This window comes from Nannobrachium achirus (genome assembly GCF_963921795.1).
Source record: "Nannobrachium achirus genome assembly, chromosome: 4".
Taxonomy (NCBI): Eukaryota; Metazoa; Chordata; class Actinopteri; order Myctophiformes; family Myctophidae; genus Nannobrachium; species Nannobrachium achirus.
In genome coordinates, this window is record NC_137813.1 from 57,705,673 (window position 1) to 57,720,225 (window position 14,553).

At 42.6% G+C, this 14,553-nt stretch overlaps 5 protein-coding genes across 5 annotated transcripts; all 5 read right to left on the reverse strand.

Moving 5' to 3' along the window:
• Positions 1-58: 58 nt before the first annotated feature.
• LOC308284288 (histone H1-like) lies at positions 59-12,901 on the reverse strand (the record flags this gene model as incomplete). The annotated part of the gene is made up of 2 exons (XM_080724866.1): positions 59-193; positions 12,389-12,901. The coding sequence occupies 2 exons, from the start codon at positions 12,899-12,901 to the stop codon at positions 59-61; spliced, it is 648 nt and encodes a 215-aa protein (XP_080580992.1).
• LOC308284294 (histone H3.2) lies at positions 6,498-6,908 on the reverse strand (the record flags this gene model as incomplete). The annotated part of the gene is made up of 1 exon (XM_080724871.1): positions 6,498-6,908. One exon carries the CDS (start codon positions 6,906-6,908, stop codon positions 6,498-6,500), a length of 411 nt encoding a protein of 136 aa, XP_080580997.1.
• LOC308284297 (histone H2A-like) lies at positions 7,543-7,926 on the reverse strand (the record flags this gene model as incomplete). The annotated part of the gene is made up of 1 exon (XM_080724874.1): positions 7,543-7,926. The coding sequence occupies one exon, from the start codon at positions 7,924-7,926 to the stop codon at positions 7,543-7,545; it is 384 nt and encodes a 127-aa protein (XP_080581000.1).
• Positions 9,907-10,281, reverse strand: LOC308284302 (histone H2B-like; the record flags this gene model as incomplete). The annotated part of the gene is made up of 1 exon (XM_080724879.1): positions 9,907-10,281. One exon carries the CDS (start codon positions 10,279-10,281, stop codon positions 9,907-9,909), a length of 375 nt encoding a protein of 124 aa, XP_080581005.1.
• Positions 11,205-11,516, reverse strand: LOC308284306 (histone H4; the record flags this gene model as incomplete). The annotated part of the gene is made up of 1 exon (XM_080724883.1): positions 11,205-11,516. The coding sequence occupies one exon, from the start codon at positions 11,514-11,516 to the stop codon at positions 11,205-11,207; it is 312 nt and encodes a 103-aa protein (XP_080581009.1).
• Positions 12,902-14,553: the final 1,652 nt, after the last annotated feature.

Below are 14,553 nucleotides of genomic sequence, written 5' to 3' on the forward strand. Positions count from 1 at the left end.
AACATAAAGTGGTTGGCTCTTAAAAGAGCCTTTTGTGGGTCGAGATGGAACAGATGATTTACTTCTTTTTGGGGGCTGCCTTCTTTGCTGCCTTGGGTTTGGCAACCTTCTTTGCTGGAGCCTTCTTGGCTGCTGCGGGCTTCTTCGCCACTTTCTTGGGGCTCTTGGCGGCCTTCTTGGGGCTTTTAGCGGCTACTTTCTTGGCGGCGGGCTTCTTGGCTTTCTTGGGTGATTTCTTTGCGGCTGCGGGCTTCTTTGCTGCCGCCTTCTTGGGCTTCTTAGCCGCTGCGGGTTTCTTGGCGGCAGCGGGCTTCTTTGCTTTAACTGCCTTCTTAGCAGCAGGCTTCTTCGCCTTCACCGCCTCTGCCTTCTTGTTCATCTTGAAAGAGCCAGACGCGCCGGTGCCTTTGAGCTGGACCAGGGTGCCTTTAGCGACCAGGCTCTTGACGGCGATCTTGACGCGGGCCTTGTTCTTCTCCACATCGTAGCCGCCGGCAGCCAGAGCTTTCTTGACGGCAGCCAGAGACACACCGCTCCGCTCCTTGGAGGCGGACACGGCCTTGAGTCGACCAGCTCAGCAACGCTGGGGCCGGTCTTCTTGGGGCGGGGAGCTGCCTTCTTCTTGGCGGCCTTGGCCGGGGCTGGAGCTGGTGCGACTTCTGCCATTGTTCTTTTCAGTAGTTTATCCTTCCTTCCCTAAAATAAAGTCTGTCAGACTGGTATTGAGCGCCCTGAGTGGGCTGGACTTAAACACCACATGAGAACCATGTAGAGACAACACACACACAGCCCCTCTTGTCTAGGTGGCTTAATGTGCCATTTGTGTTTTCTCCTCGATTAAAACAATATATAACAAACGACAGTGCGTATTATTTAATGCAACAAAGAGCTGAACAGTTAGCACACATGTGCCTTTTTGTCACAAATATATCTGAGAAGAAAACTGCGATCTAGTTTTTAAGTGATAGGCTTAAAACATCACCCTTCCACAGTCAGAGAACAGTGTTTCCTCCATATTCTTCCTTCTAAAACATGTTAAACTATATTAAATTTAGAACAATACTCACAATCCTCTTAGAAGACATACCTGGCGACACAATACATTAAACTATACTCTTGTTTTGCAATCCATTTTGCGATAAATAGAAGGTTTTCTGACCCCAGTAAACACACTTCAGTGTATGCAGCATGATGGATTTGATCCAACTTTGATCTGACTATAATGATGAAAACTGCTGGAACAGTTCGGACAGATAACTTAATTTTGTTCTCAAGCTACAGTAAACTAAACATTTAATTATCCAATCAACTGTATCACACTTCTCAGGCAGTAGGCCTACTTCATGATGCAAGGTGTCATTCTAAATCACATTTTTCACCATTGTGATCAGTATAGAATCAAATAAAAAGTGATGCCATATTTACTACAGATAAGATGTTATTTCTGCCACCGTGCACTTATAGGGGCATGTGACAGAACTGTTTAAATTGCTATATCACAACTGTCACCTAACTGTAACTGAACAACAGAAGGCCTAATTTTAGTCCGCAGAGTCACAGACACATGGTGGTAATTGCATTTAACAGAAACACATTTTGTCATCATTACAATAACACCCAGATATAAACACACACACACACACACACACACACACACACACACACACACACACACACACACACATGCAGTAGTGGTGTTACACTTTATTCATGGTTATATTCACTGCTAGGGTAAAAGACCAACTCTATTCTGTACATGACAATATGTTAAGACAAGATAGTGTAACGACCCTGCAAGAGATCAGGCCGTAACTCGCTCCGCCAAGCGGGCTAGCCTTCTTGGGGCAGCGGGTTGCTTCCTCGTCTGCTGAGTGGGGGGCTGGGGTTCGCGTCCTGGTTGGAGCGAACTGCCTCACTCAGTCTGCTAAACGTTACAATATGTTTTACAAACATAAATTTGATTAGAATTATTTGAATACATTATGAACTTTTTTCTTCTTTTTTTCTCATGCTGGAGACCCCCTCAACCCCCAACCTTCACTTTGAGAAGCCACTGATAGACATGCTGATTAGATTTACTACAAAACACATTCTTAAAGAATGATTGATAGCTTTGTACAGAAGTGGCTCGTACCAGGACTATGAATATCCAGTGTCCCAGCAGGGAGCATTGTCCTACTCTGTAACGATGCAACTCAGGAACAATGCCAGTTGGAAATGCACGCCCCACCCAGTTATACCATACCAGTTGAACCTGTAATAGGTGTGGAAGACATTTACATGACACATTAACCACTTTCAATATGGCCTCTCTCTAATGGCCAGATTACATAGGCCTACATTTTGTTAAAATATGTACAAAAATAGGTCACACTGTGTGTGATGTGTTGTGACTTTGTAGATTTGGTATTTGATATACACAGTATATCATATATATGTATAAGTGTGTACACACACACACACACACACACACACACACACACACACACACACGCGCACACACACACACACACACACACACACACACACACACACACACACACACACACACACACACACACACACACACACACACACACACACACACACACACATCACAGCACAGCACACATCCACACTTATGTGTTGTTATGTCGACCATGACCTCTCATATGTTGTACATTCATGGAATAGCCCATTTACAAGCTCACAAAGCTTCACAATGTAATGTGCTGTACGTGAGGTTATAGATCTGATCTGATTTTATTTTGTTTAATAATGTTATTATACAATGCATATGACCACAATGGAAACAAGTCCAGAGGACTTTTTCGTGTGGTACTTTTAGCTTTATTGTCAAACTGTATCATGTGCTGTTTTACATTTCTGGCTAATAACGTATTCAATCAAGTATTGTAGGCCTACTGAATGTGGGAGTTAGGATTTTGGACCATCTCATTCCAAAAATAAGCCCCTGCACTTTGGCTTCCCCCAAGGGGACCCCACGACCTGGTTTGAGTGGTTAGTGAAACATTAATTATGTTTTTTTTTTTTTCAACAGACAACATAATGTTGTTTTGTTATAGTCCTACAGTATATTGATATTGGCTAAATCCGCCTTAATTGTTTGATGTTACAAGTGTAGTTAGAGACAAAGTGTAATAGAAAGGAAACACTGTGGTTGGTGAGATTAGCATCGGACATATACACAAGCACACGTGTGCACCGTGTGCACACACACGCACACGCACACAAAAAACAAAAACAAAAATCCTAAATGCCGGTAAGATCAAATAATGTGTAATTTGTAATGTGACTTATGGAGGCTGGTGTAAAGTCTGTTTTCTCTAGGGAGCCAGGGTCTGCGGGGGAACACACACACACGCACGCACGCACACACAGACACACACACACACACACACACACACACACACACACACACGTTTTACACCAAAATGCTTACTCTTGCTTTGTACAGAAGTGCCTCATTCCAGGACTATGAATAGTATCTGCTGGTTTTGGTGTGAATCATCTTGATGAGTTCAACACCCTCACCTCCCCACTGTGGAGCTGAGGCCATGGCTACACGGAGCTGGATATTTCATATATCCCGGTTTTTCAGATATCCACATACAAAAATATCTAGGTCCACACAACAAAGATATCTAGGTCTAACAAGCACGCACACAGTAAAGTCTTCAGAGATATCCGGGTTCCCTGTCTACACGGATCCAGTGAATCGGATATTTTTCAATCTCTCCACTTATTTATCCGGTTTCAAAAATATCCAGCTTCGCAGCTGAAATATCCAGCTTCATGTGGCTGCAAGCCCCAACAGCACAAAAAGAATTCTAGCTTCATAAATATCCAGCTCTGTGTAGCCATGGCGTGAATGTCTGAGTGACTGAGGGGATTCAAACCATTTGCATGCTGATCACAAATTGGCTTATTTAAGTTTAGATTTAGATGTGTAGATCTAGATTTGTTCAACATGGCCTAGCTCCCTTTTTCGGGTAGGCCTATAGATTGTGTCAACAATGTACAAACATAGGTGATCTCTGCATGTCACACACTGTGTGTAACAATCCCGGCCTCTGCCACTGTCCTGTGTGCACTTTTCTTGTCAGGTATGGCGTTTAGTTTTATTAGCACAAAGTTATAAAAAAAGTAGAACACATCAAGGCAACACAATACTGTGCAAGGAGATGAATAAGCCTGCAGGATTATTTGGGATCCTTTCCAACGGTCATTAATTAAACAGACTAAACGTTCAATAATAATACAGAAATAAAAACAGAAACTGCACAAAATAGAGATAGAGAAAAAAAACAAGACAACAACAAACACATTGGGTAAGATAACACATCAGTAGATGAAATCATGTGGACAATCATTGACGACAGTGAGGAAGAATTCCGGTATTGCTTAGATGTTTCTCAAATATTGGCAAGGATAGTGATACTTATACCCACCTCAAGCTCTGAATCATTCACAATCACACACATTTAAATGTTTTGGTGTCAATTTAATCAACATGTCTATCATCAGTGGCTTCTCAAAGTGGATGTGCGGGTTTGAATGGGTCTACACCCTTTATTTTAAAAGGCATAATTTAATTCAATTCAATACTTACTTGGTTCTTCAAAAGGATCTCGTCCTACCCACTTATATTATTATTACTGACGCCTCAGGGCGACATGCGACCTCAGGGATCTTCATATATGGGCATAAAAGGGATTCTGGGGAATAGTATGGACTTTTCATAGGCAATGTCACATGTGATATCACCTGTGATGTCACAGTGATGTGTAAAGGGAACCGTCCCATAGACTGTAGTGTAAAACATGTGTACACACAAGTCTACACGTGGTAAACTGTGACATTTCTCATGGTAACCTGCAAGCTTCGGTCGGCAAATTACATTTTGGTAACTACTATAGGAATAATAATCATGTCATCTAGTTACCCAAAAGTTGTTTCATTCAACAACTCTATTAGGTAGAGGACATCATTTAGGAGAGAATGTCTCAAATCTAGACTAATATGAGTAAATGCTTTTCTCCTTCACAAACTACTATGTGATTTGAATGCATTATGTGCAAGCCAAGGTTTTCCATAAGCAGGCTGTGGCCTCTAGTGGTATAATAGTGAAATTACATTTTATTTTCACGATCTGAAAAATAAAGCAGAGTATAATCATTCAGTATCTATGGCTCCATAACAGCAGAGTGATACTCAAAGTCAACATAATAAAGTCAGGCCTTAGTTAAACTCTGAAAGTGGACATGGTCATTGAGAGACATTAAATAAGCTTTTACTCATCCATCCATCCATCCATCTTCAACCGCTTATCCGGAATCGGGTCGCGGGGGTAACAGCTCCAACTGAGACTTCCAGATTTCCTTATCCTGCGCAACTTCCTCCACTCCCTCTGGGGGTATACCAAGGCGTTCCCAGGCCAGTCTGGAGATATAATCCTTCCATCTGGTCTTAGGTCTGCCACGGGGTCTCCTCCCAGTGGGACGTGCATCGAGGACCTTCCTAGGAAGGCGCTCGGGGGGCATCCGTACTAGATGCCCGAACCACCTAAGCTGACTCAAGTCTGGCCATGGTCCATCATGTTATTTAGTCTCTATGCCTACATGCTAAGACATGCCTCGTGCATATATTTTACTCCACACCAAGTAGGAATTGTTGACACATATAACCTGTTTTATTTAGTTAGAACAGTAGGCTATACCAAACGTTTTAGCCCTTGACCCAAATTATATTAATTCACCCAGGACCCAAACTAGCAGATCTGCAAGCTCACAATGCGTTGCTTCTCGCCGTCTTAAGAGCTTGTAGATCGTCTATTTTCACTACTTCTTTATTATCATTATTATTATTACTACTGTGTATTTATGGAATTTCTTAGATGTGTTTGTTTGTTTGAACATTTGTCAAATTCATATTTGTTTTTAATTTCTAAAAGTAAAACTATACATATTTCATATAGTTTTACTAGGTTGTGACGCATAGATTCGTCCGTGACCCAGGAATGGGTCCCGACCCAGTGTTTGGGAAACGGTGCTTTAGAAAATCCCAACCCGTCCCCCACCCTTCCCTTTTTTTAAAACTGCTTTTGTTCTCAGCTTCCCGGGCTTGTGTTGTGTGGTAGCCTAAATCTAACGGTTGTCCATGAAATGTTTGCCAAGCCAACCTTCTATTTTATTAATTTACTATAGGCCTACTGTCTCAGTCATGTGTCCAGCATTAACACATTTACTACATAGAACAAAAAGTAGCCTTCTTTATGTATGAAATTAGGTACGTGACGTCTGTGTAGTTTCTCCAGATGTGACTTGTTTAATTATGTTGCTATTGGAGGTGTTGCAATTTACTTTTTGTCATATTGGATTATATCATCATTGCCTTATTTTAGTGCCTAGTCCGTTTGGAGGAAATTGTCTCTTCAAATAATGTATTTGGTGGCTCTTAAAAGAGCCGTTTTGAGGTTCTGACAATGACAAATTGGTTTAAGCACGTTCTCCACGGATACGACGGGCCAGCTGGATGTCTTTGGGCATGATGGTCACCCTCTTGGCGTGGATGGCGCACAGGTTGGTGTCCTCGAACAGACCAACCAGATAAGCCTCGGCTGACTCCTGCAGAGCCATGACGGCGGAGCTCTGGAAGCGCAGGTCGGTCTTGAAGTCCTGGGCGATCTCCCTCACCAGGCGCTGGAAGGGCAGCTTGCGGATCAGCAGCTCGGTGGATTTCTGGTAGCGACGGATCTCCCTCAGAGCCACTGTACCAGGGCGGTAACGGTGAGGCTTCTTCACTCCACCGGTTGCCGGCGCGCTCTTACGAGCTGCCTTGGTGGCGAGCTGCTTCCTGGGCGCTTTGCCTCCGGTGGATTTACGAGCTGTCTGCTTAGTTCTTGCCATGGCTTCTTCTGACAACGTTGAGTAACTGTAGAGTGCAGATACAGTGCAAACTGCCGCGGTTTATCAGTGTCTGCGAGACGCCGTCATTCTCTGATTGGTCAGTGGTCAGGAACCTCCTTCTTTAGGGAGTTACCATAAGTCACTTGCTACCGATTGGCGGGGAACACTAATACTCACTTCACACTGCAGCTGCTAACACAATGGAATACTAGTTTCCACTTTCCAGCAAACTGATTATGCTTTGTGTGTCATATGAGATATGACAAGAAATAAACATTTCTACTTCAGTGGCAAGATTTTGTATAAGATGCACGCATATCTCGTCTTAAATCATTTACACTTGTACAATTAAAATGTCCAAATATATCATGGACAATGTATTATGCTTATAAACAGTCAATGAATACAATCTCGTAGGCCTAATGCTGTTATGTGTTTTTGACTGAGAGAAGGCATCTTATCTTTATACTTATTTGAAGTAAGTATCAGCACGCTGCTTAAACATGACTATACTCATGAAAAACGAGCTTACATAAAATAAGCACATTTTGGGAATAGAATTAATCTTTAAATTGAAACAGTGGGTGGCTCTTAAAAGAACCTTTGTGGGGTTTGTCAAACGAATGAAGGTGGTTTATTTCTTGGCGGCTTTCTCGGTCTTCTTGGGCAGCAGAACAGCCTGGATGTTGGGCAGAACACCGCCCTGAGCGATGGTCACTCCACCCAGCAGCTTGTTGAGCTCCTCGTCGTTGCGAACGGCCAGCTGGAGGTGACGGGGGATGATACGAGTCTTCTTGTTGTCCCTGGCAGCGTTTCCAGCCAACTCCAGGATCTCAGCGGTGAGGTACTCGAGCACAGCCGCCAGATAGACGGGAGCGCCGGCACCGACACGCTGGCCATAGTTGCCTTTACGCAGCAGCCTGTGGACACGACCCACGGGGAACTGGAGCCCAGCACGGGATGAGCGGGTCTTGGCCTTCGCCCTGGCCTTTCCGCCGGTCTTACCTCTCCCTGACATTTTTAAGTTATATTACTAGAGCAGAAGCTTGAAGAAATGTGCGGGTTAAGAGGCGCGCGAGAGATTTTATATCTTCGACTAAAGAAAGGAAAGTAGTGTCTGGGTGCGCCCCACCAATCACAACAAAGGATGAGAGCGCGGGGTGAGTGAGTTTGTGCTCCCCTCCAATCAGCATCATCGACGTCATATGGTTCCTCCCAGAGCCCTGCCCCCTGTTTAAAAACTTTGGTTTCCTCCCCAAAGAAGGAGGTTCCTCTGAATCTGCGGACGTAAGGGAGGACAGGCAAAGCAGCAGCACCCCACCACCCCCACTCCCCTATTCGTTTTTGGTCACAGCAGTTTACAGTAATATTGCCAATCTTTTCGATATATGATATATGATATATGATATGAGTATTTGTTTTATTTATTTTCCTATACTATCTAAATTGTATTGAGAAAACAATATCTATACCCTGTATAAAATGCCACAATGCAACATCAAGTAGCTCTGTTTATACAATGCTGTAGCCCCTCCAACTGTAAATATGTTCAACATTTTCATATTTATTTATATTTTTTACACTTGCTTTGGCAATGTAAACGTATGTTTGCTCATGCCAATAAAGCTTCCTTATTTTAAAATTATGTATGGAGATCTTTTGTGCAATTCTGCTCATCTGAATATTGATTGGTCTGAAATGTCAAGCAAGCAAATATATGGTGTTATATGCGATGATCTGTACGGTGGCGTTTTCCCCTACAGAAATCTGGACGACAATCAGAAGCAGGTGTGTTTAAAAAATATTTGGATTAAAAACTTGTCTGAAAAAAAGAGAGACGTCATGTGGCTTGTTACTGTAAGACGACTAGCCGTTAGGGCGGTTGTTAAATGGAGTTGTTTTGTAAAAACAGTTAAATGCCCTTTTGTGTATTGCAATGAGGATGAAACAATAGAGCACCTGCTGGTTGATTGTCCCAGGTCACAGTATGTGTGGGGGGAAATGGTCCGTATTGGTTTTACAGTAAAGATAAGCTATAACGCAGTTATGTACGGTGTCTTTGAAGAGAAACTTTCGACCATGGACCAGAGCTTCTTTTGGTCTGTGGTATGCACTGTCGTTAATAAACTGTGGAACACTCGCTGTGCTATGACAATTAAGCAAGAGGCCATCTCTGGAGAGGTGGTTTTTAGGCAAATAATCACTGAACTAAGGAGACAAAGAACTTTGGACTCGAAACAAAATATCATGAAGCCATGGCACTTTTTGACCTTGTAATTTTGAATTATATTTATTATATTTGTACTTTTGTCTTTTATATATTATGTGGGTTCTATCTAAAGGCCTATTTTGGCCTTTAGATAAAAAAAAAAAAAAAAAAAAAAAAAAAAAAGTAATGCCCTTACAAATATTTGCTGCACTTATAATGTTTTTCTTATGTTTTGACTTGACATGCCTATTTCTGATTTATGAATGTAAATGCTTAAAATGCTTGTAAAACTGCAAATTTTCAATAAAGTCTATTTAAAAAAAAAAAAAAAAAAGCAAAGCAGCAGCACCCCACCACCACCCCCATATTCGTTTTTGGTCGCACTCATTAAATTGTGGTGACACATAGGACAATTTGAGATAAACAATTAAAAGGCTGTTTGCTTCATTTACATTTCAAAGTGTTGCATATGAATGAATTAATGAGCATTTCGAACAAATTAAACAAAGTGCATGGCAGTGTAAGTACAGAGGCAAGACAAACTCAGTTATGTAGCATATACGAACAAAACGCAGCCGTTAGATAAAGCTATAATACTGGACAGATTAATTTATCCAAAATAGTTGTGGTCTACATTTTAAGCAGGTACTGCATTTAAAGGCTCAATAATCTCTGCATTTGCAGTCATTTGTGTTAAAGCTGTTGACATTAAATACAAGGACAATTTCTTTTCTTGAAAAGATTGGTGGTCCTTAAAAGGACCGTTGTGTTTAGAGCAGACAGAACAGTTTACTTGGAGCTGGTGTACTTGGTGACAGCCTTGGTGCCCTCAGACACGGCGTGCTTGGCCAGCTCACCGGGGAGCAGCAGGCGGACGGCGGTCTGAATCTCCCTGGATGAGATGGTGGAGCGCTTGTTGTAGTGAGCCAGACGAGAGGCTTCACCGGCGATGCGCTCAAAGATGTCGTTGACGAAGGAGTTCATGATGCCCATGGCTTTAGAGGAGATACCGGTGTCAGGGTGGACCTGCTTCAGAACCTTGTACACGTAGATGGCGTAGCTCTCCTTCCTGGACTTTCTGCGCTTCTTGCCGCCCTTGGCGGCGGTCTTGCTGACGGCTTTCTTGGAGCCCTTCTTGGGCGCTGGTTTGGTAACTTCAGGCATGGTTCTCTCTCAAAGGATTGAAGATAGAAGTGACTGAATGTGGCGTTGCACCAGTATTTATAGCAGGCCCATGCAAATGTATTGTGCGAAATCCCAGCATTTGATTGGATGGCCCACTGCCTATGTGACTCTCAGAGGGAGGTACACTGTTCTTTGTTTCTGCACAATGTTTTCCCTCTAAAATAGACAAGTATAATAAACATGTAGGGTGAATCTATATTTGAATTGGAATTATTATGTAGCCTATATCATGCCACGCTCCAATTTTAAACCAGTTATAACACACACACACACACACACACACACACACACACACACACACTGTGTGTGTGTGTGTGTGTGTGTGTGTGTGTGTGTGTGTGTGTGTGTGTGTGTGTGTGTGTGTGTGTGTGTGTGTGTGTGTGTGTGTGTGTGTGTGTGTGTGTGTGACACACACACACACACAAAAGCTAGGTAATTTCATATGAAATAAGTGGGTCATTATCTCTCTATGAGTCAGTTTGTACCACATAAAGTAGGCTGCATTTGATCATGTTCATTTGAGCTGGGGTGAATGCTTTGGGGGAATAATAATAAAGCTGCATGTAATTCATATGAAATAAGTGGGTCATTGTGTACACATTTGAGTTATGACTTCTTTACCATTAATGGCATGCATACAGATATTGAACGTTATTTATTAAGGATAACCACAATACGCCTCCATAGTTCCCCCACAATTATAATGAGATAATATGACAGAGATGACATTAAGACCTTGATCGCTGTTCAAGAGTCATGGCTCATCTAATAATAAAGGCCATTGCAAACAGATAGTCTGCTACCGCTTCACTAAATAATCAATATGGAATCTAACTCCGTATAGAAAATGTGGGCGGCTCTTAAAAGAGCCTTTGGGTTGTTGGTAGATCAAGTCAGCATTATCAACCTCCGAAGCCGTACAGAGTGCGTCCCTGTCTCTTCAGAGCATAGACAACATCCATGGCGGTCACAGTCTTTCTCTTGGCGTGCTCGGTGTAGGTGACGGCGTCACGGATCACATTCTCCAGGAAAACCTTGAGGACACCGCGAGTCTCCTCGTAGATCAGACCGGAGATACGCTTCACACCGCCACGGCGAGCCAGACGGCGGATAGCGGGCTTGGTGATTCCCTGGATGTTATCACGAAGAACTTTGCGATGACGCTTGGCGCCTCCTTTTCCCAGTCCCTTTCCGCCTTTTCCACGCCCACTCATTTTGTAGCTTCAGTTGAGCTGAAGATTCAGAAGTGAATGATTCCAGAGTTTGAGCCATGCCTTTTTATGTGTGTTCTGAGGACGTAAGGGAGGACAGGCAGACTGCCATACCCCCTCCCCCACCCCACACACGCACCTCCCGGCACCTCCCCCTTGTTCGTGGTGTTACTGAATACATGCCTAATATCTGGGCCATAGCATTTCTTTCGACTCTCAAGTTTAAACGTGCGTATTGTCACAGACATAACCTAAATAAAGTTATAATAATTCATAAATAATATAATATATATATAGTATTAATACGGAATTCTTGTCTCGATTATGTGAGGTGGACCAGGGTTAGGCTACTATCTATAATAATGTATATGATTCTGAACAATAACAATGGTAGTATAGCCTATTCAATATCAATGTTGAATTTGAACCAACACACACTGGCAAATCTAATAGTGATTTATGGATTAACATTAGGTCATAGGGGAGGTGGGTGGGTTTGGGTTTGCAAGCTCTATAGCTAGTGAGAGAAATGGCCATATTCAAAATTTAGGAAGTTAGGCTGCGTCTGTTTATTAACTTTGTCATAAATGCATTTATGTCTAGACTCAGTTGTGTCATCAATTATTTGTGAGTGGCATTAGACCAGTAACACACAGACAAACTGGTTATTATTCCAGCATATAAAAGTGAGGATACTCTTATAAAATAAAGTGTTTGGCTCTTAAAAGAGCCTTTTGTGGGAAAAAGAGCCTTTTGTGGGGAATAAAGATGGAACAGATGGTTTACTTCTTTTTAGGGGCAGCCTTCTTTGCTGCCTTGGGTTTGGCAACCTTCTTTGCTGGAGCTTTCTTGGCTGCTGCGGGCTTCTTCGCCACTTTCTTGGGGCTCTTGGTGGCCTTCTTGGGGCTTTTAGCTGCTACTTTCTTGGCGGCGGGCTTCTTGGCTTTCTTGGGCGATTTCTTGGCGGCTGCGGGCTTCTTTGCTGCCGCCTTCTTGGGCTTCTTAGCCGCTGCGGGTTTCTTGGCGGCAGCGGGCTTCTTTGCTTTAACTGCCTTCTTAGCAGCAGGCTTCTTCGCCTTCACCGCCTCTGCCTTCTTGTTCATCTTGAAAGAGCCAGACGCGCCGGTGCCTTTGAGCTGGACCAGAGTGCCTTTAGCGACCAAGCTCTTGATGGCGATCTTGACGCGGGCCTTGTTCTTCTCCACATCGTAGCCGCCGGCAGCTAGAGCTTTCTTGACGGCAGCCAGAGAAACACCGCTCCGCTCCTTGGAGGCGGACACGGCCTTGACGACCAGCTCAGCGACGCTGGGGCCGGTCTTCTTGGGTCGGGGAGCTGCTTTCTTCTTGGCGGCCTTGGCCGGGGCTGGAGCTGGTGCGACTTCTGCCATTGTTCTCTTTTCAGTAGTTTATCCTTCCTTCTCTAAAGTAAAGTATGTCAAACTGGTGTTGAACGCTTTGAAGGGGCTGGACTTAAACCCCACATGAGAACCATGTAGAGACAACACACACACAGCCCCTCTTGTCTAGGTGGCTTTATGTGCCATTTGTGTTTTCTCCTCGATTAAAACTAGATATAACAAACTACAGTGTGTATTATTTGATGCAACAAAGAGCTGAACAGTTAGCACACATGTGCCTTTTTGTCACAAATATATCTGAGAAGAAAACTGCGATCTAGTTTTTAAGTGATAGGCTTAAAACATCACCCTTCCACAGTCAGAGAACAGTGTTTCCTCCATATTTTTCCTTCTAAAACATGTTAAACTATATTAAATTTACAACAATACTCACAATCCTCTTAGAAGACATACCTGGCGACACAATACATTAAACTATAATCTCGTTTTGCTATCCATTTTGCTATAAATAGAAGGTTTTCTGACCCCAGTAAACACACTTCAGTTTATGCAGCATGATGGATTTGATCCAACTTTGATCTGACTATAATGATGAAAACTGCTGGAACAGTTTGGACAGATAACTTAATTTTGTTCTCAAGCTACAGTAAACTAAACATTTCATTATCCAATCAACTGTATCACACTTCTCAGGCAGTAGGCCTACTTCATGATGCAAGGTGTCATTCTAAATCACATTTTTATGATTAATTCACCATTGTGATCAGTATAGAATCAAATAAAAAGCGATGCCATATTTACTACAGATAAGATGTTATTTCTGCCACCATGCACTTATAGGAGCATGTGACAGAACTGTTTAAATAGCTATATCACAACTGTCACTGAACTGTAACTGAAGAACAGAAGGCCTATTTTTAGTCTGCAGAGTCGCAGACAGATGGTGGTAATTGCATTTAATAGAAACACTTTTGTCATCATTACAATAACACCCAGATATGAACAGAAGTTGGGAAAACACACACACACACACACACACACACACACACACACACACACACACACACACACACACACACACACACACACACACACACACACACACACACACACACACACACACACACACACACACACAGTAGTGGTTTTTCACTTTATTCACACGTGCAGTAGTGGTGTTACACTTTATTCATGGTTATATTCACTGCTAGGGTAAAAGACCAACTCAAAATTATGATACAATACTGAGATGATTGTTACCTGACTTTCGCCAGATGGTGGCAGCATTGCTTATGCATTGCGTTATGCAGGCATACGCAATGCTGCATGCATGCAAACCATCTGGCGAAAGTCAGGTTAAGATGATTGGGCAATTAATCAAATCTCCTCTATCTCTCCCTTTCTCTTCTGTACATGACACTGTTTTACCTCATATATATATATATATATATATATATATATATATATATATATATATATATATATATATTAAAAAAGTGACTTGTCAGAGAGGTTTTAAAGGAGGGTAGGGATACCATCATAATTCTCACAGGCCACTCCAATTAAGGCACTAACAGGTAAAGGAGCATGTTTCAACCTTATCTTATACATGGTCTTTACTAATTCTCATTGTATAAGATAGCAGAAAATTCAGAAACCCACCTACCAGTGACATCATCAGT